At 41.9% G+C, this 20,309-nt stretch overlaps 1 protein-coding gene across 5 annotated transcripts in view; it reads left to right on the top strand.

The window, feature by feature from the left end:
* The first annotated feature begins 286 nt into the window (after positions 1 to 286).
* SON (SON DNA and RNA binding protein) overlaps positions 287 to 20,309 on the top strand; it is a 37,888-nt gene continuing 17,865 nt past the window's right edge. Inside the window, exons 1-7 of one of the 5 annotated variants that reach the window (XM_042810775.1) lie at positions 1,057 to 1,206; positions 1,929 to 2,095; positions 4,395 to 8,082; positions 8,155 to 14,060; positions 15,461 to 15,621; positions 17,751 to 17,891; positions 19,072 to 19,260. In XM_042810775.1, the coding sequence (XP_042666709.1) occupies positions 1,118 to 1,206; positions 1,929 to 2,095; positions 4,395 to 8,082; positions 8,155 to 14,060; positions 15,461 to 15,621; positions 17,751 to 17,891; positions 19,072 to 19,260 (10,341 nt within the window). In that variant the 5' untranslated portion in view covers positions 1,057 to 1,117. Of the gene's footprint in view, positions 360 to 1,054; positions 1,207 to 1,928; positions 2,096 to 4,394; positions 14,061 to 15,460; positions 15,622 to 17,750; positions 17,892 to 19,071; positions 19,261 to 20,309 lie in introns of those variants that run through there. The other 4 variants (XM_042810774.1, XM_042810776.1, XM_042810773.1 and 1 more) reach the window with 4 other exon arrangements.

Here is a 20,309-nt window from a genome sequence, read left to right on the forward strand (position 1 = left end):
CGCGAGGCGCCCGCCCGGCCCCGCCGCCAGCCCCCGGAGCACATGTGCGTGTCACAGCCGAGCTGCCCGGCCCGGCGGCGGCGGGGGAGGGCGCCTTTCGCATGGAGCCGTTCGCTGAGTGAGGGCAGCGCGGCGCCGGGCCCTGTGATGCAGTACTCGTGCGCGGGCAGGCCCCCCTGCTAGGCGCTGCCTGCGCGCTACACGCGGGGCGGCGGAGGCGCGGGGCTTGGCCCCGCTCCATGGAGACCAATGGCATCGCTCCCACCCACCCCCACGGGCCCCGAGCCCGCCGGCACGCACAGCCACACGCCTCAGCCCACCATGGCCCCAACGCCGCCGCCGCTCGGGCCCTCGACGAGGTGAGTGGCTCCTCCACGGTGGCCCGGCCGGCTTTCGCACCCGGAGGCGACCGCCATCGCGACGGGGGGAGCGCGCGGGGAGGGTGGGGGGGTGTGTGCGGCGCGAGGGGGGCCTGGAGGGCGGCCATCACGGAGCCCTCCGTCGCCCCCCCTCCTTGCCGCTCTCCCCGGCGGCCGAGGCGCGGCGTTGCGGTTCGCGGGCTACGAGAGGCCGGCAACGGGCGGCGGGGGGTGCGCATGTATATGTGCGTTGGGGAGTTCTGCGTGGCGACGGTTAACGGTTTTATTCGTTAAGGCCGTTGGAGGGGTGGGGGGAGGGCAGGGCAGGACCGCGACCGTTCGGCGGGGCTGTGTTTGTCGGTGGGGTCGAGAGGGGGGACTGTTGGCGGGCTGGAGGGGGAGGGTAAGAGCACCAACATGGCGGCGCGCTACCGCCGGGGGGAGGGGGAACGGCGGACTTCATTAAGACACGAGACAGCACCCCCGCCCCCCCCACCGGAAGTCAGCCAGGTCTGCCGCTCTATGGCTTTCGCTGAGTGCTAGAGCGACACTACGAGCGCCCGCTGCTACTCGCCCCCCCTTCTGCGTTACGTCACGCCGTGAGGGTAGCCAATAGCGTGAGGGCTCGCAGCGAGTACGTCAGCAGGAGCTCTCGTCCGCTCTCTGCCGCGGTGCATTGTGGGATAGGGGAGGCCTCGCTTCTCGGCAGGAAGGAGCGGCGCGGGGGGGGCCGGCGCGCTAACGCTGTTAACGCTGTCATGGCGACTAATATCGAGCAGATCTTTCGCTCTTTCGTGGTTAACAAATTCCGGGAGATCCAGGAAGAGCAGCAGCAGCAGCACGGCGGGTAACAAGCCGCGGCGGGGGAAGAGGAGCGGCCTGGGCCGCTATCGCGCCTGGGCCTAGGGCGCGGGAGGAAGGAGGGGAAGGAGGGAGGGCTGAACCGTGCGCGGGCTCCGCCTCGGGACGGCGTGAGACGGTCCGGGCCTGGGGCTCGCACGGCTCGTATTAAGCTGCGACGTGGCTGACTTCGGGGGGTTGCGGCCTTGCAAACGCCTTCAGCGAAAGCAGCCGGGGGGGTGTAAGGGCGGGCGAGCGGGCATGCAGTATCTTTTTTTATTTTCACGGATGGGATTTCCGTGGTGGCCTCACGTCTGTGGACGGAGGGGAAAGGATGAGTGTGGTTTGTTTGGTTTGTCTTGCTGTTCTTATTCGTTTTAACTTCACCCCGTTGTTTTTCACAGCCTTATCTCGGAAAGCAAGCAAAATGTGCTAGAAAAGATTGAGTGATGAGTGCTTACTTTGCTTTGGGAGTTGATGGGCATGTATAACTTCCAACGTAAAGCATGGCGGCTTATTCATTAGAGGACACATTTTGCTCTCTTGTGCCTTGTACTGAGTTGTTACAAGGTGTTCTGTTGAAAGTTAATTAAAAAGGAGATGTTTCATTAAAAGTGTGGCATCTTCAGGAGGTTACATTGAAGGGCTCAGTGTTATAAATGTATGTGAATTTAAAGGTCGAAAAAGGCTCAAAACTGCTTGTATTATGTTGATATTTTTTTTGGTTAGTGGAAAGGTAGAAGGCCAGCCCAATGGTGACACAGTCCCAGCTGAGCAAGCCAACCCTTCAGATGACACTGTTGCTGGTGCTGGGAGTCGTCAGAATGATCAGATAGTGCAGAAAATAGAGGAAGTGCTCTCTGGAGCCCTTGATACAGAACTGCAGAGCAAATCAGGTAAATGAAAACACATTTGGCAAATACATTCTTGTTAAGAAGGCTGTCGTAGTTCTTAAATCATTTTTACAGAGACAAAAAAGTACTTTTCAATGCTGCTTCTCTCACTGAGCTTCATCTGGCAAGTTGTGTGTTTATTGTAATGTTTGTTAAGTATTTTTTTTTTCTCTACTGTGACTTATAACCACAAATGGACAGAGAGATACATAACTGAAAAAAATGAACAAGAGAAAAAAAGTTAATTTATGAAAGTGTTACTTAGTGTAAAAATGTTAGTTTTCTGTCCCTTGCAATAACAACAAAAAGTAATGACACCTAGAAAAAATATATAGAGAAAAATTTTTTTTTTTTTTTTTTGGTACACTGTGATGTTATGCTTTGCTTTAAATGTATCTGCCTTGGGGTCTTGATGTGCAGTTCTTACTAAGAAAGCTGGTATTGATGTGGATAGAAGGACTGTTTGTTGTTTTATTTTCCATCAGTATGTGAGATTATTTTTAAAAGTGATTTATTAGAATTCAGAACTGTATGATTGATTAAATGTTCAGTCAGAGTAAGGTGCTTGTTGTTTTAAAATGGATAAGGTGCTTATCTTCAAGCTGTAGGTACTCAAATAGCAGTATTCTGAACATTAAGAAAAAGTTATATAGCAGTTGCAACTTTTTTGAATAATAAACCCAGTAATTTACTGATGTATGCACTTGAGTATCCCTTTTGATGTGATTAGTCTTTTCTTTAAAATCTCCAAATCAAGACAGTCACTGAGATGAAGGTGTAATTATTGCACTTGTGGTTTTTTTTTTTTGTTCGTTTTTGAATTTAAAACATAGGGGGTTTCTTTGTACTCGGTAAGTATAGTTCCAGACTGATTTTGTAAGTGGCAGCGTAGAGAATAGTGACAGAAATTGTTTGTTTCAAAGATGTTATTTTCAACCTTTTGACATTACTTCTTTCTTTATGTGCATAGTGATTTGTTTACCTTGAACATTTTCAGTATTGTTACAGAGCTATGTTATACAAGTAGTGCTTACGTTGGTATCTGTTTTATTTGTGTTTTTGTTGCTGTGCTGAAAAAGAGTGAGGCAACCTAACATGGTAGTAAATGAGATATATTCATCTTGAAGTTGATAAACTTAATCTAAGGTTGCTGCAGTTAATGTTGCTTTTAGTCAGCAGGGATTATCTGAAAGTACTGTGCAGTTCATTTAAGTCTTTCATTATAATCTTCAAATGCATTCTCAGCAATGTTGTTGGGAATATCTAAGAAAAAAAAAAATAACCTGTGATTATTTTTTTTTTAACGTATGAGTGCTTAAAGCTACCTAGGATGTGTTTATGGGATCTTAGCCATATTGGTTAAATGCAGTTGCCAACAATTTTTGAATGCTTTGTATTGTTTACTTGAAAGATCATTCTTTCTAATCACAGATTACAATTGGAAAGCTTGTGTCTCTGCATTGCCTACTAAAATATAGTTACTCAAGATGATGTACAGATAGCCTTTGTTACTTATTAGCTATATGTTCAAGTCTATGGCAATTTACCAATGAAAGAAGTATCTTTCTCATGAAAACGTGGGACTAGATTGTGAGAAGAGTATGAACCTAACATAGCTGCTGCAGTCAGGCCTAAGCTCTTTCTTATTTACAGTTTCTTAAAGCCTATTGAGAATTGAGGAAGTAGGTGCTGTTTCATCAAACACATTTGAAGAACTCTGTTGGTCAGTGAGGAACTTAATTAGTAAATATGTTTAAGGTCATTTCTAATGCAGTAATACTATTTTACTCACTCAGAAGTTGAGCGAGTAAGACTTTGTAAAGCAAACTAGGACGTAATTGGCTGGCCGTATTTTCTGCACTAAGCATGCCACCACTTAGATAATTTGCATGGAAAATTGGAGTTCTTTTTTTTTTTTTTTTTTTTTTTTATTTTCATCTCCAGCTTGCTGTAGTTTAAAAACATGTCGTCCACCTCCTGGGAGAATGCATTGATGTATGTATGTATGTAGGTCAAGATGCATCAAACTACTTGTTGGAATGAGTCGTATTCCCAGTGGAACACCAGGAAGAACTGATAAACTTTTTGAAGAACTGAAAACTTTTTGAAACCAGATTTATTTATTTTTACTTACAGTGCAAAAGGGCAGAAGAAGGAATGTTTGTTGGTTTGGTGTATGATAGTTTAGTGAGGAAGGCATAGGTGTCAAGTCCTAATTTGTTTGTGCCTTTTCCATGTATTTGATTACTTGTCTAAAATAACTTTTAATAATATTTATAAGGAAAATATCATTTTTTTCTAGATGTAGACAAAACTACTGTGAGCAATAGTACTCAATCTACTAAAAGAAGCTCTACTGCTGAAGGTGAAGATGAAATTCCTAGAAAAAAATCAAAGAAAAACAAAAAGCACAAAAGCAAAAAGAAGAAGAAAAAGAAGAAGAAAAGGAAGAAAGAGAAAAAACATAAAAAGCAGCCAAAGGAGTCAAAGTTGAGTGCACGTCGTGGAGAACATGTGGACTCACAGCCAGCTTCTCTCTTGATTCCAGAGAAATCAAGCTCCACACTGAGCGTGCAGCATGGGGGATTTGGAGATGCTAATCTGGCTGTCCATATACAGCCAGAAGGACTGTCCTTACAGGCAAATGTAGAACTTGATAGACAAGCTTTAGGACTTGCTTCTCAATTGATAACTGATTCTCAGCCATGTGTGGAAAATCTAGAAAGTGAGAAGGGGACTTTATGTGCAACGGATCCTCAGTTTAATTTAGAAGGCAGGCAATTTGTTATTCAACAAAATGCTAGTATGACTCAAACTGAAATTTGCACTAGAGAAGAACAAATAAAACAATCTCATGAAAATATTTATCCTGTAGCTGTCAATGTGAGCGAAAAGGGTGATTTTTTTATTACTGGAAGTGTTGCTTCAACTAGCATCCCATCTGGAGTTGCCAATACGTCTGAACTTCAGAAATTAGCTTTACCTTCAGAAGTAAAAACCTTGGATACAAGTTTAGCATCTAATACCACGGAGGTATTGGCGTATTCAGAAGCATCTCTGAAGACTATGGCACTGGGAGGCACTAAAGAGTTAGAAACAACTTCAGAATCGATATGTTTGACCAGTGATGTGACAACAATTCCTAAACCTGCAGATCTGAATACTGTGAAGGTAACTGACATGCCTATGGCCATGGCAGAAGTAAGAATTCCAGGAGCAACTGAATTACCAATTGTGTCTGATAATTTGAGAGTGACACAGTACAGCTCCATGGAGAGTTCAAGTATCTTGAAGGCAGCCTCGGAATCTGTAGTTATGATGGGAGATGTGAAAAATAAAGAAGTGGACCCAGATGCAGCTTTGGAACATTCTTTTAAAGTACCTGCAGTGACTGCTGTAAGTCAGGTGCAAATGGAAAGTGCCAAAACACCCATGGCACCAGGGTCTGTTGAGGTGAAGGATATTGAACCTGTTAGAGTCTCTCTGCCCATGGGAAATGTGAGACCTTTGGAAGAAGTTCTGCAACCTGTGATAAAGCCAAAAACTTCAGAAGCAGTCATGGTTGTGAGAGAAACTTCTGATTCTGCAACAGCGTTGAATACTTCAGAAGTGTTACTGCAGTGTACATTCTCAAAAGAAATGCAAAGCTTGACAGATGTGAATATTGTTGCAGAGGCAAAAGGTTTACAAAGAACATCAGAACCTGTTGTCCAGACCCTTATTCCCCAGACAGTTCCGGTTGCTCTGCAATTGGAAAATAGTAATGTTTTGAGCGGTTTGGAAGCAACTCCCCAGTCTTTGCAGAAAGAAGACATGAAAAGAGCAACTTCACTTTCTTTGCAAATGGAAAGCATGAAAGCTTCAGAAGAACCTTCTAGTGGCAGTATGGAAGCAAAGAGAGAAACAGCACACCTGGAAACAGTTGCGGTACCTTTTTTTGCAAGCAAAACAGAGAGTTGTATAGTCTCTCAGTCTGAGATCGGGACAGGTATGAGAGGGTTGGAGGCAACCTCACAAACTGTGTTTCCAGGGGAAAAAAAGGATTTTGAAGTAGCTAGAAGTTCCACCATTGCAGAAGTGAGAGGTTTAGACAACTTGGCAGAAGTTAAGGCAGTTGCAGAGGCAAGAGGTACAGAAACAGGTTCAAAAACTGCATGCTTAACAGGGATGAAAAATTTGGAAATGGCTGTGGGGTCTGAAACAAGGACACAAATACAAGACTGGGGAACAACAGTAATATCTGATGTGGAAGATCTGAACAAAGCAAAAGTAAGGAGCAGAGAAACAGTGCTAGAACCTGTGCAAACAGTGACAGTGAAAACTTCAGATACAAATTCAAAACCTGTATGCTTGGAGGAGTTGGGAACAACTATAGAGTATGAGACTGGAAGTGAACCAAACAAAGTTGAAGCAGAATCTAGGGCTTTCAAAGTAGTAGAGCATTCTAATACTACTTTAGGTCCTTTGCAGGACCAAGTAGTAGGCAATTCAAAAGCAGCATTAGAGTCTTGCCAAAGAGTGGAAGAAACAGTGATGGAAGTGAGAAACTTGAAAGAAACTTTGCAGTCTGAGATTTTGACAGATACGATAACTCAGGAATCTGGTACAGTTACAAGGAAGGCAGACAGAGAAAAAATTGAGTTTTCACCTGTGATTGATGTAAAAGGTTTGGAAGAATCTTCAGGAGTTGAGAAAGGAATGAAAGCAAAATATTTGGAGCCAGCATCAGAAGCTGGAGAAGTGAGGTTGGAAAGCATGGAAAAATCTGCAGCAGCAGAAGTGAAAGGTTCTGAAACAGTCAAAGAACCTGAAGTATACATGGACATCCAAGGTTTGGAAACTTCCCAAAAGTATGGAAAAGTGGCAGAGATTAATGTTTTAGCGGATGCTTCAGAAGCATTCAGTATGACAAAACAGCATATAGAATCTGTTCCGCAATATTTGAGCACTGGAACACAAGAACATGCACAAACAGTTTTAGAAGCCAAACCTACTGCAGAATGGAAAAGTACAGAAGAAGCTGCTGAAATGAAATCTGAAGCAGTTCCAAGACCAGAGGACACACAGGATCTGGGGACAGTGCTGGGACATGAAGTTTCTGCAGAAGTACAGTATTCAGAAGGGCAGCAGTGTCAACAAAAAGAGGATGTGCGCATTTCCAGTCTGGCTCTGGAATGTGAGATGGTTGCTGAAAAGAATGATTCAGAGCAAGCACTACCATTGGAGCCTTTCATAGCACTAAGTGATAGGGAGATTGCAACAAAATCTGGAGTACCTGCAGAAACTATTTTTAGTTCTTCGCATGCTGCAAATGTGAAAGATTCAACAGGGACTCCTGAGTCTGAAATAATCAGGGATGCAAAACACTTAGAAGGTCCTCCAAGTTGCGTAGCAGAAACGGAAAGTTTGGAAATGACTCATATTTCTGAGACTGTTGTAGAGGTGAAAGTTGCAGAAGCAGTTGAGGAGGCAGAGGCAGACACGAAAGATTTGGAAGCTGCTCCAGTACCAGGGACTGTTACAGAAGTAGTTCCAGTACTTGTGGAAGAGGCAGGCCAGTTGGAAGCAATTCCACAAGTAGAGGCTGACAAAGAAGTGGCTGCAGAAGAGGCATCTGAGACAAGAGATTCAGAAACATCGGATGTGCAACCTGATGTGGCAGCACGAATGAGGGAGACTTTAATGAGACTTGAGAAAGTTATTGAAAAGAGCAGCCATAGAAGCAGTGAAAAAAGTAAACATGATTCAAAGAAACAGAAAAGGAGTCGGTCTAAGTCCCAGTCCAGGTCTAGGAAGCGGAAAAAAAAGTCAAGGTCACGTTCTACTTCCAGGCGTTTGACCTCTAAGAGAGCACGATCTAGGAGCAGAAACTATTCAGATTCCAGAAAAAAGCATTCCAAATCTAGATCCCGGTCTGTGGAGAAGAGAGACAGAAGAGTGTCTTCCCGAAGGTCCAGACGCAGACGTTCCAGGTCATCTGACCGCTACAGGTCTAAGTCCAGATCAGTGGAAAAGACCAGAAGGTCCAGACGCAGACGTTCCAGGTCATCTGACCGCTACAGGTCTAAATCCAGATCTGTGGAAAAGAGAGAAAGCAGGTTGTCTTCCCGAAGGTCCAGGCGCAGACGTTCCAGGTCTTCTGATCGTTACAGATCTAAGTCCAGATCAGCAGAAAAGAGAGGGAGCAGACTGTCCTCCCGAAGGTCCAGGCGTGGACGTTCCAGATCTTCTGATCGCTACAGATCTAAGTCCAGGTCGGTGGAAAAGACACGAAGGTCTGGGCGCAGGCGTTCCAGGTCATCTGATCGCTACAGGTCTAAGTCCAGGTCAGTGGAAAAGACCCGAAGGTCTGGACGCAGACGTTCCAGATCATCTGATCACTACCGATCCAAGTCCAGGTCAGTGGAAAAGACCCGAAGGTCTGGACGCAGACGTTCCAGGTCTTCTGACCGTTACAGGTCTAAATCGCCATCAGTAGAAAAGAGAGGGAGCAGATTGTCCTCTTGGAGATCCCGGCGCAGACGTTCCAGGTCGTCTGACCATTCTAAGTCTAGATCCAGGTCATCAGAAAAGAGAGGGGGCAAAGAATATTCATGGAGGTTCAGACATAGAGGGTCTGGTTCCTCTGATCGTTCAAAATCTAGGTCTAGGTCTGTAGAGAAGAGGGGTCGGAAGGCATCTCTGCGGAGATCTAAACGTCGGCGCTCCAAGTCCTCTGACCATTACAAGTCTAGGTCCAGATCAGTAGAAAAAAGAGATCGAAAACAATCATCACGGAAATCAAAACGTCAGCGCTCAAAGTCGTCTGATGGTTATAAATCTAGATCCAAGTCAGTGGAAAAAAAGAAGGAGTCTTCACGAAAATCTAAGCGTCGTCGCTCAAAGTCTTCAGAACGTTACAAGTCTAGGTCTAGGTCTGTAGAAAAAAAACGCAAAGACTCTTCAAAGAAATCCAAGCGGAAGCGTTCAAAATCCTCTGACAGTCTCAAATCGAGGTCAAAATCTGTAGAAAAAAGAGCAAGTAAGTTAGCCTCAGCAAAGTGTGGTAAAAAACATGCAGACTCTTCTGAACAAGAGAAGGTAGATGGTTCTGAACCTGTCACAAGTGAAATCAGCTCCTCCAAATCCTCTAATGGTCCCATGTCAGTAGCTTTGTCTCTTGAAGGAATAAATGGCCCAGAGCTGCCACCACCATCTGGAAGTGGATTTTCCAAAACTGTTGAGAGTCTTGAGTCTGTTGAAAAAATGGATGGTCCACAGCCTACAGTGATACTTGAACTTGATAGCTCCAAAACTTCAAATGATCAAGAACAGTGTTCCATACCTGTGGAAAAAACACAGGTTTCTGTGACCTCTGAAAATGGGTCAGCCACTCTTTGTGACTCTGACTTAGGATCTGTGCCAGCAGAAAAAACTGTACCTCTGGAATCTTCATCACTTACTGAACTTACGTTCTCAGCATCCAGTTCAGTGTCCTCGTCGGTTGAAAAGAGAGATGCAGAGACAACTTCGGTAACAGAATTTCATCTTTCCGCATCCCATCAAGATGAGTCAAGATCTACATCTTTCAAAGAAACAGAGGGTGCAGAACCTCTTTTGACAAATGAGAGTGGATGCTCTGTATCTGCTGATGATTACAAGTCAACTTCCACGTCATCGGGAAACATGGAGATTCAAGGATTTTCACTGATGTCTGAAAGTGTACTTTCTGATGGTTGTGAATTGAGGCACATCCCTGCTGAAAATGCAGAGCCCCAGAAGTTTTTGCAAGTGCCTCAAAGTGGATCTTCTGAGTTGGCTGACAGCACTGAGTCTTTTGAAACAGCAGAAGTTCAAAAACCTTTTTTAGCTCCTGAAGTAACAAGCTCTGAGTTCCTCGATGTCCATGAGTCAGTCTCCTTACCAGTTGCACAGGGCCAGATGGAATTGCCTTCTCTGGCTTCTGATAATGTATGCTTCAGGACTCCTGACAGACATGAATTGGGATCCAGCTTTGGTACACAAACAGGGGAGGTCCCATTGATATCTGAAGGTACGCCCTTACAGTCACCTGTTGGAAAATTAAATGCTCCCAGTGCTTCCCTGGCATCTGAGTGTGGTCCTGTTGAGATCACAGTTGACCACATTTCAGCTTCATCTTCTGCAAAAATACAGGAAGTTTTTCAAACTACTGTAGGACAAAGCTGCAAGTCTTCTGAGGCTCATGAGTCCAGTTCATCTATTGAGAAAGATTTAGATGGTTCAGCATCTTCACAAGTACTTGGAGTTGGCTGCTTTGAGAATTCTGAAATGCATGAATCAGGACATCTACCCGCTGAAAAAATAGAGGTTACAGAATCAGCTTTGTCTACAAGTGGGATTCCTTTGTGCCACCGTGGCCATGTGTCAAAATACAGTTACTTTGAGAAAACGAAAGGTGTAGATACTGTGGAATTGGTAAGCACATCTGCTGAAAAATGTGAGGCCACAGTGCCTTGTCTGACATCTGAAGGTGGGCTTTCCATATTGCCTGATAGTCATGAATTGAGAGCTGCTCAAACTGAAAATGTAGAAGGGCAGAAGTCATCCTCTTATTCTGAACAGAAATGCATTACATCCCCTGATGAACATCAATTGAGATCCCCCTCCAGCAGAGAAATAGAGGTGCAGGAGGAACAGCCTCTGGTAGTAGAAAGGAGACATTCTGTTTCTTCTGATGATCATGAGTTGACGCTCACTACTTTCAAGAAAGTTGATGTAGGGGATCCTTCACAGATGCCTGGAAATGAAAACACAGTGGGTTTTTCTGGTCCAGAGTTGACATCAACCTCTGATAAAGCAGAGGTACGAGAAGTTTATCTGATTCCCAAAGAAAGATGTTCAGTGTCTTCTGAGAACCAGGAGTTGTTGTCACCTGCATTTGAAAAGACTGAAGTGCAAGAGCCTGCTTTAACATCTGAAAACGAATATGCTGTATCCTGGAAGTGCCGGGAGTTGAGAACTAGCTCTCCTGAGAAGGTAGAGATGCAGGAACTTTCTGTAGTACCTGACAGTGAATGTGCTGTGTACTCTGGAGACCAGGAATCACAAACTTTGCCTGCTGGAAAAGCAGAGGTACAAATGCGTTCTTTGATGTCTGAAAATGAATATGATGCATCTCCTGAGAGCCAAGATATCACAGCCATTTCTGCTGAAACTAGACAGGAGCCTTCTGCAATATCAGATAATGAATATGTTGTGGTCCCCAGAGTGCAGGAGTTGTCATCTCCTCTTGCTGAAAAAACAGAAGCGCAGGAGTGTTCTGTGCTCTCTGAAAATGAATATGACATATCTCCTGAAGGTCGTGATTTGAGATCCAGTCCTGTTGAAAAAGAGGAAATACGGGAATCTTCTGAAACATCTGAAAGTGAAAGTTCAATGTCCACTGATGACCAGGAGCTGCAGTCTACTGCTGTTGGAAAAACAGAGGTGCAGGAGTTGTCTCTGATGTCTGAAGGTGAATGTGCCATGTCTCCCGAAGTTCAGGAGCTGCAGACTAGCCCTGCTGAAAAAGTAGAGAGTGAAGAACCTTCTCTGACATATGAGAATGAGCATGCTGTGTCCTGTGAAGAATATGAATCAAGATCAACTCATGGCGATAAAACAGAAGATATGGATTCTTCTTTGACATCTGAACGTGACCATTACTTGTCTTTCAAGAGCCAGGAGGTAAGATTCACCACTGTTCAAAAAGTAGATGTTCAAGAGCTTTCTCCAACATCTGAAAGTGAACATGCAGCATCTCCTGATAGTCAGGAGTTGAGATTCCTCGCTTCTGGACAAGTAGGTGATCCTGAACCTTTAACATTAAATGACAGAGGCTCCATGTCCCCAGATGTAAGTGACTTGAAATCCACCCCTGTTGAAAAAATGGATGATGCAATGCCTTTAATGCCTGAAAGAGGATGCTCCACATCCCCTGATGGCAACAGTGTGAAATCTGTTCCTGGTGAAGAAACTGGTGATCTAGAGCCACCTTTGACATCTGAATGTATACATTCCACGTCCCCATATCATGAGAGTCATGAAGTGAAATCTCCCATGGAGGAAGATGGTCTAGAGTCCTCCGTTACTTTTGAACATAGACGATCTATTACCCCTGAGGGACATGATGAGAAATCTGTCATAGATGAGGAAATAGAGGATCGGGAGCCCTCTTCGACATCTGAACATAGGCGCTCCACATCCCCTGATGAGCATGAGTCAAGATCTAGCATTGGTGAGGAGGTGGAGTATTCAGAACAGCCTTTGACAATGGAGCATAGATCCTCCATTTCTTCTGATGAACATGATTCAAGGTCTACTGCTGGAGAAGAAGTAGAGGATGTGGAACCCTCCTTGACAGGGAAGCGAAGAGATTCCACATCCTCTGATGAGCATGATTCGAGGTCCACCACTGGTGAAGAGGACCAGGAGACCTCCTTGGCTGCTGAACGTAGAGATTCCGTGTCTTCTGATGAACATGACTCAAGGTCTACTGCTGGTGAAGAAGTAGAGGATTTGGAGCCTTTAGCAGCTGAGCACAGACGTTCTGTGTCTTCTGATGGACGTGAGTCAAGGTCAACCACTGGTGAAGAAGCAGAGGACCTAGAGCCCTCCTTGACAGCTGAACGTAGACACTCCACATCTTCAGATGAACGTGAATCGAGGTCTACCACTGGTGAAGATGTAGAGGATGTAGAACCCTCCTTGACGGCTGAACGAAGAGACTCCACATCCTCTGATGAGCAAGATTCAAGGTCTACCACTGGTGAAGAAGCAGAGGATATGGAACTGTCTTTGACAACTGAACACAGGCGTTCCACATCCCCTGATGGACGTGAATCAAGGTCTACTACTGGTGAAGAAGGAGAAGATGTGGAACCCTCCTTGACAGCTGAGCGAAGAGATTCAACATCATCAGATGACCATGAGTCAAGGTCTACCACTGGTGAAGAAGTTGAGGATATGGAGCCCTCTTTAGCTGTTGAAGATAAACATGAGGGGTCACCTTCCATACCTCTTGAGAAGTCAGAGGGACAGGACTCTTCTTTTATGACTGAAAGCAGGCGATCTGAATCTTCTGAACGTGAGAAATCTAGATCTGAATCTGCTGAAAAGATGTCTGACAGAGAGTCTTCACAAAGGTCTAGAAGTAGACCCTCAAAATCTCCTCGCCAAATGAGTCGATCCCCATCTGTTGACAAAACAGCAGATGAAGAATCTTCACGAAGGTCTAGACACCGACGATCCAGGTCAATGTCTGTTGAAAAAGCAGCAGACAAAGAGTCTTCACGGAGGTCTAGACATAGACGCTCGAGGTCCACGTCTGTTGACAAAACAGCAGACAAGGAGTCTTCACGGAGGTCTAGACGTAGACGTTCCAGGTCCACTGCTCGCCAAAGGAGTCAGTCAAAATCTGTTGACAAAACAGCAGACAAAGAGTCTTCACGGAGATCTAGAAGCAGGCGCTCCCGGTCTTCTCAGCGCAGATCCCAGAGATATGATGCAGACTCTCGTTCTAGACGGAATCGCTCCAGATCAGTAACACGTAGAAGAGCATCAAGGTCAAAATCTAATCGTCGTTCTCGATCCAGCTCATTGTCACGTTCAAGGCACAGAAGAAGAAGTAGGTCAAGGTCAGCATCAAGAAGGCGGCGTTCTCTATCAAGAGACAGACGCAGAAGATCTCAGAGAAATAGATCAAGATCTGCTGATAGAAGAAGGAGAAGATCAGATTCAAGAGATCGTAGGATATCACTGAGATTGCGGAGCAGGAGTCGGACACCTCTTCGTCAGAGGCGATCGAGGTCAAGAGGAAGAAGGCGGAGCTCTAGTAGGTCACCAATTCGACTGCGGCGATCAAGGTCTTCAGGGAGAAGAAGAGGTTACAGCAGATCACCTGATCGTCGTAGGTCCAGATCATCAGAAAGATTTGCAAGCAGGTCACCAAAACGCCTTACAGACTTAGGTAAGTGAAAGTTTTATTTTTGAGAATCTCTGGCTAGATAATTCTGTGTTTGTTTACGTAGTCTAATTTTAACATTTTTTGTAGCATTCATAAGGAATTTCTTGAAGTCATTTTCTGCATTATTTTTAAGCAGTGACATTCAGTGAGGAAATATTCATGGTGGAGCTAAATTTGTGCCATCCATTTGGATTAAAGTGCATTTAAAGCCAAGAGCATATCTTTTGCTTTAATGTGTTTCTGCAGACGTAGTCTGTTGTGGTCTTGAGGAACACTTTCCATTTTAACCATTTAATAAAGGCCTAGAAGTCTCTAAGAAAGTTACGAGCTTCCAGTTTTCCTGAGAACTAGCTGAGTGAGAGAACGTTACAGTGCCAGTTAGAGAAGCTTTAGCTCTGTTATCGACTATAACTCTTGTTTTTCCTGTTATTCTTTTATTCTTTTCCACTTGAATGTTTGTTATTTAAAAGCTTTGCTGTATTAAGGGGGACATTGTTGAGCTGTTAATCTAGTATGTGATATGGAGGTTTGATGGTCTATACCGCACAATTCTATGGGCTTCAAAAAGCTTTTTTTTTTTAAATAATAATAATAAAAAAATATGTATATATACTTTTGAATTTTTAGATGAGATTACATTTTTTCTGTTTACTTATACCAAAATTGAAATTTCAGGTACTCCTAGCTAAGTTAATATGCTCAGTTATACTCTTGACCCCTAAGCTGACTAGCTTGTTCAGATTCATTGTCAATAATGGCCATCCATAGGGTTTTGTAGATTGAGATTTACTTGCAGATGAGGCTTCAGACTGCTAGAGTATGTGGTGCTGAATGCTGGTGATATGGAAATCAAGATTAGACCAAGATTTGTTTCAATTCTTTTTCTCATGCTACATAAAAATACGTAACATTCTGTGATGTTCATAGCCATAAGCCTACAAAAGCAAATGTTCTTCAGCTTGGGATTTGGAAATCTGAGGAAAGATCTAGATAGTAGAAGTTAAAAAGCAGTGTTGCATATCATTTTGTCATTTCTCTTATGTCTTTCATAATACCATGCAGCTTTAATTTCATGGATTTATTTTTGAAGAAAATGAAAACTTTTTGAGTATTGCAAAAGAGAGTTGGCATTCTTTAATTTCTTTAGCTTTTAGATAATTAAATGAGCATGGTTAAAAGCTGTGGACAAAACTCCACTGTGTGTCCAAGCTACAGTAAACTTGCTTAAATGTACTTTAAGGTGTAGCTCCAGAGTGATGAACTGAAATTTTAATTATTCTCACAGGGCATAAAAATGCACAGTAAGAGTAATTTTTTACATGCTTTGCTTAGTTGATAAAAATATTGACAATTAGAACAAGAATTTGCTAGAATATTGATAATTTTTCTTTAACATTTTCCAGACAAGGCCCAGCTGCTTGAAATAGCCAAAGCTAATGCAGCTGCCATGTGTGCGAAGTCAGGCGTTCCTTTACCACCAAGCCTGATGCCTATGTTATCTCAAAAGAAAGATGACAAAGCCAGTCAGAAGTCGTCAAGAGATACACTAAAGGAGCTCACTGAGGTAAGTGAGAACAACCATACCGAACCAAAAATAAGCAAAGTGTTTTTTGTGACTGTCAGGCAAGCTTTATTCTGTGTTCTTCACTCACGTGAAAGCTGGCACATGGTTTGAGCTTTTGCTGCTTAGAGCTGTGAGGTTTTGTTTCTTTGATTTTTGGGTTTTTTGGCCATGAAAACATGCCTTTGAATTCTGTAGAAAGGTGTGAATTGCAGTTCTTGTGCTTTTTTTGGTTTCTTTTCTGTTGTAATTTTTACATGCTTTAATTTTTACATACTGGTAGTTTTCTTCGCCATCCCTTTAGTAAAAACCTCAACAAAGAGAACGGAACTCCCAAAAATGAGTCAAGGCTTTCACTTCTAGTTCTTGTTCGTAGCATTGTTTGTTAGTTCTGTTGTTATTTTGTTATCAAATTTCTCTTTGCTCAGTGTTCAAAGTGTTAAAAGTCCAATACCTGCTTCGGTAGTTCTGTATAATTTTACATGTGTTCCAAAACATTTTTAGAGGGAAAGTTATTGTTGCAATGCATCTGTTGCAATTTTAGTATACAAATAGGATGTTTTTGTTTTGATGGTGGGGAAAAATTGCTAGTTGTTTTTAGTGTAGCAGTGCTGCATTGTTAGTATGATAGTTCTGAAAGCATTTTTATTTGTGGAAGTAAAATCTGAAATCAGGCAATGTCAAATTGCTGAAAAGTAATCCTTTTGTTGCTTGTGGGGTAGTGCTGCAGAAGTGCTTGTTAGCTTAAAAACAAACAAAAAACCCACGGAGGTTGTGCAGATTTGATGAGTGCTTCTGCATATAACCTGAACCAAGATTCAATGCAACTGTTGTTCATCTGGGGCAAAAAAACTTTCCCCTTGCTTGCCCTTTCTGTCTGTGGGAATTCAATGATTAATATGTTGCACTGAATCAAAAGCAACCTCAGAAACAGTCCAGATCATCATCCTATGAGAATGTGTCTAAAGGAAGAACCCTTGGAGAACTTGTTCTGTTTTCCAAGAAGCTGGCTGCTCTGCAGGTTGCATCATGCAGGAAAAAGACATGCTGATTCCAGTTCAATGGGGGCCATCCAATGACTGTAGATAATACATTTGGTTGATTAGCCTTTTAAGTGATGCAGGCTTTTTCTGCTGCATAAAGTGTGTGCTTAAGTCATTGTTGAGAGGAGGCTTAGAACAGAAGAGCATAGGAATCTTTATTTAATAATGACTGATGAGAACAGTGTCAGCAGTGTGTCTGTTTGCTCCTTACGTACCAACAGTCAGGTTATCAAATAGACATGACTTAAAATGGTATGAACTTGAACTAGAATGTGATCGGATGATGTACTCAGATGTCTTGTAGGAATGTTTTGTAAATGTGGACATAATGGAAGTATGTTACTAAAGTGTTCTCAAATTCATTTTGGACTGTCTCAATTATAGTTATTACAAGTAACAACAAAGTGCAGTTGATTATATAGTTTTGGTCATAATTCTAGCCTTTCCAGAATTATGCATTCTTTCTTTGAGCTGCAGGATGTCTCTTGCACCTATATAGATGTAATAGATATATATAGACATCTATCTATATTATATTTTAGATTAAACTGCTGTTGAATGGAACATAGGTCTTGTGTACCTGGCCAACCTCAAAATATTTCAGAAGAATGAGATGTCTTCCAGAGATATTGCTTCTGAATAAGTTCCTGGCTTGCTAGTAGAATTTAAGCAGTATTAGTAATTGTTAATTCTCAGTAGTTCTGTGCAGTAGCTGCATGGGCTTATAGGCTATGCGTATTGTATTTTCTTTGTATTATATAGGATGCTAGGTAGCTAGTGATCTCTGAAAGCTTGCAGCCATATACACACATTATGAAATGAGCACTGAGCATCTAATTCTACAATACTTCTGAAAATCTTTAACAGTTTGTAATTATTTTCTGCATGAGTGCCAAGCAAACTTAAGTAGGTGTTTGATAAAGTGTGTAAGAAGTCAAATGGCGTACATATCTGCGACATTCCTATGAGCTTTTCTCAGAGTTATAGATCCCACTTTGTTAGATTGTTCATTTTGTCTATTTTAGTTCAAAGATCCAGATTTATTCCTAATTATTGTCTTCACACCTCTCCTTCTTTTTCCTTTTTCAGAAATGCAAGAAGATTGCTCAGAGCACAGATGATGTGATAGTGAATAAACCTCATGTTTCTGATGAAGAGGAGGAAGAACGTCCTTTCTATAATCACCCTTTTAAGCTCAATGAACCTAAACCTATTTTTTTCAATTTAAGTGTGAGTACTTCTGTAATTAGTAATTTTAAAAAATTAATTTAATTTTAAAAGATAAAGTTTAAATTTAACTTTTCTAAAAAGGACAAATAGCTGTAGAGAAATTGAAACGATGATTGATAAGCTTGGTGAAATTATGCTTGCGTATCATTAAAAGTACTCTTGTTAAAAAAGAAAATTATTTGCAGCCCATGATACTATGAAAGATTTCCATAATTGGATTAAGATTTTTTTCTTAATTAATGTTTTTTTACAACATTAGAGCTTTAGCAACATAGAGGGGATCAGTTTTGTTTCACATTTTCATTGCAAAAAAATTTTAGTATGAACTTGCAGACAGCATTGGAATTGGAAAAAGCTTCAGAAGAGTATTAGTTTTCTTTTAAATGCAACACAAAATTCTAAAGGCATTGTGAGGAGTTCTGAATGACATTATGCCATTAAGCTTGCTCATCCTCTGTGTTTTATGTCTGCTACTGCAATAGGTCTTAAGTGTTAATGAAAGGAAAAATATGTTCCATTAATTTTGAGATTAGCCAATAGGAAAATCTGCTAATGTTGCCTGTTATTAAGAGGATGTAGATGTCCCATTAAGTGCCTTTGTTTGAGGCTGCTTTTGATTTTGTTAGCATTTCTGTTGATGTTTTCAGGGTGCTGGAAAGAATAAATGAGGGACCTCTTATTATGCGTCTGGGATCTGTGTGACTTTAAGTGTGGTTAGAATTTGTCTTGGAAGTTTTTTCAACTGCACGTTAAGAATTTTTTGTGCTTGTGAAAGTCTGACTTAGTTTTGCTGGTTAATATTAGAAGTATTAATATGCTTAAGTGAAAACAAAAGTTAATTTTAAAAATGCAGTTTATGGTGTTTACAAAAGAAATAGTAATACATAACTATGCAAGATGCAAGGTAGAAATAAATTTCTACTTTCAGTGGCACTGTTAGAAAGTGGTATGATGAAATTCAGAATATTCTGGGATTCTGTACAGACTCTGAAAAGGATTGTTCTTTAGTGGGCATGGGCTGCTTTACCTGTTCCTCACAGTTTTGATGCATTTAATGTCATCCTTTCCATTCTTCCTGGGTTCTGGTCTTATTACTATTCTCAGTCATGTCTTTGATATCAGGAGTTTACGCGGCGTTTTCAGCTTCTAACCTTCCCTATCTTTTTATTTTTGTTTTAAGACTCCCAGCATAAAACCAGCACCACCACCACAACCAAAAAATCAGGTCAGCCTGTCAAAGGAATTTCCTGTTTCATCTGGGTCTCAGCATAGGAAAAAAGAAGCGGATAGTGTGTATGGAGAATGGGTTCCAGTTGAGAAAGGCAAAGAAGATAGCAAGGATGATGTTTTCCCCAAACCGTCCATTGAGGTAAGGAAAGGAAGGAGAGCATACACTTTAAGGAAAAAAAAGCCATTGCCTGGTCAGTCTGGTCAGTCTGGTGTCAAATCACAGTCTGTGAAAAAAAAGAAAGGTGTGCATAGGTAGTAGCTGGCACTTGAGAAAGCTGTTATCTGAACTGCTACAGCCTTCAGATTTACTCACAGCGTTCACGTGAGCAGTGGTGTAAGCAACCTGTACCAATATTGTGTGCTTTTGTCAACTAGTGACTTCATTGTCTCAGTAGAACTTAAACTTTTACTTGAAGATTGAGAAGCAAGTTTCAAGTTTTCTGCAAAGGTTGATACCGTATGTTTAGATTTTAATAATAATAAATTGAATAATAATTTTAAATTTTCTACCAGTGTTGGAGCATTAACATGGAATTGAAATGTTATTCATTAAAAATAGATTTGAAAGTAGGTCAAACTGCCATTTCATCTGGTGTATCTACTCATTTTTCCAACTTTAGTCCCATTTTCTTATGAAGCTGTCTTCCATGTGGCCTTCTGAAGGAAAATTTAATTGTATGTATAATAAACTGAAAAAAGGAAATGTTTTTCCCCTTGATATGTCTTCAAAAGAATATTTTGTGGGATTTTTGTAATTAAGTAAATTAAATATTTAAGACGTTACTTTTTTTTTGTTTTTTTAAGTTAATGTCATATTGTTCCTTCTAAAGACTTGTTTTAATACCTTGCAAAACAAATGAATAAAAAAAGTTTTGCCTTCACATTTCTGATGAAATTGTTTTTCAACTTGGTGCATTTTGTTTTTCAATAATTTTCTGAGGTAGTACAGTTCACTTTCTGAAGCACAGATGTTATTTACTTCTGTGTCTTTTGCAGCACCAAAAGCACAGTGAATATAACTTATTCAACACGTGCTTTCATTGCACACCTCAAAGGCAGAGCTTGAGGTGTTTTTAGCAGGTGGTGAAAAGTCTTGTCCTTCATGTGATTAATGACAAACTTGGTTTGGGCAAGCTGTCTGCATTCAGGTTTCCAAAAACAAGACATTGTCGTTGACAGGTTTGGTTA

The sequence above is a fragment of the Centrocercus urophasianus genome, unplaced genomic scaffold, assembly GCF_019232065.1.
Source record: "Centrocercus urophasianus isolate 14NV4802_14NV808 unplaced genomic scaffold, USGS_Curo_1.0 seq_12, whole genome shotgun sequence".
NCBI lineage: Eukaryota > Metazoa > Chordata > Aves > Galliformes > Phasianidae > Centrocercus > Centrocercus urophasianus.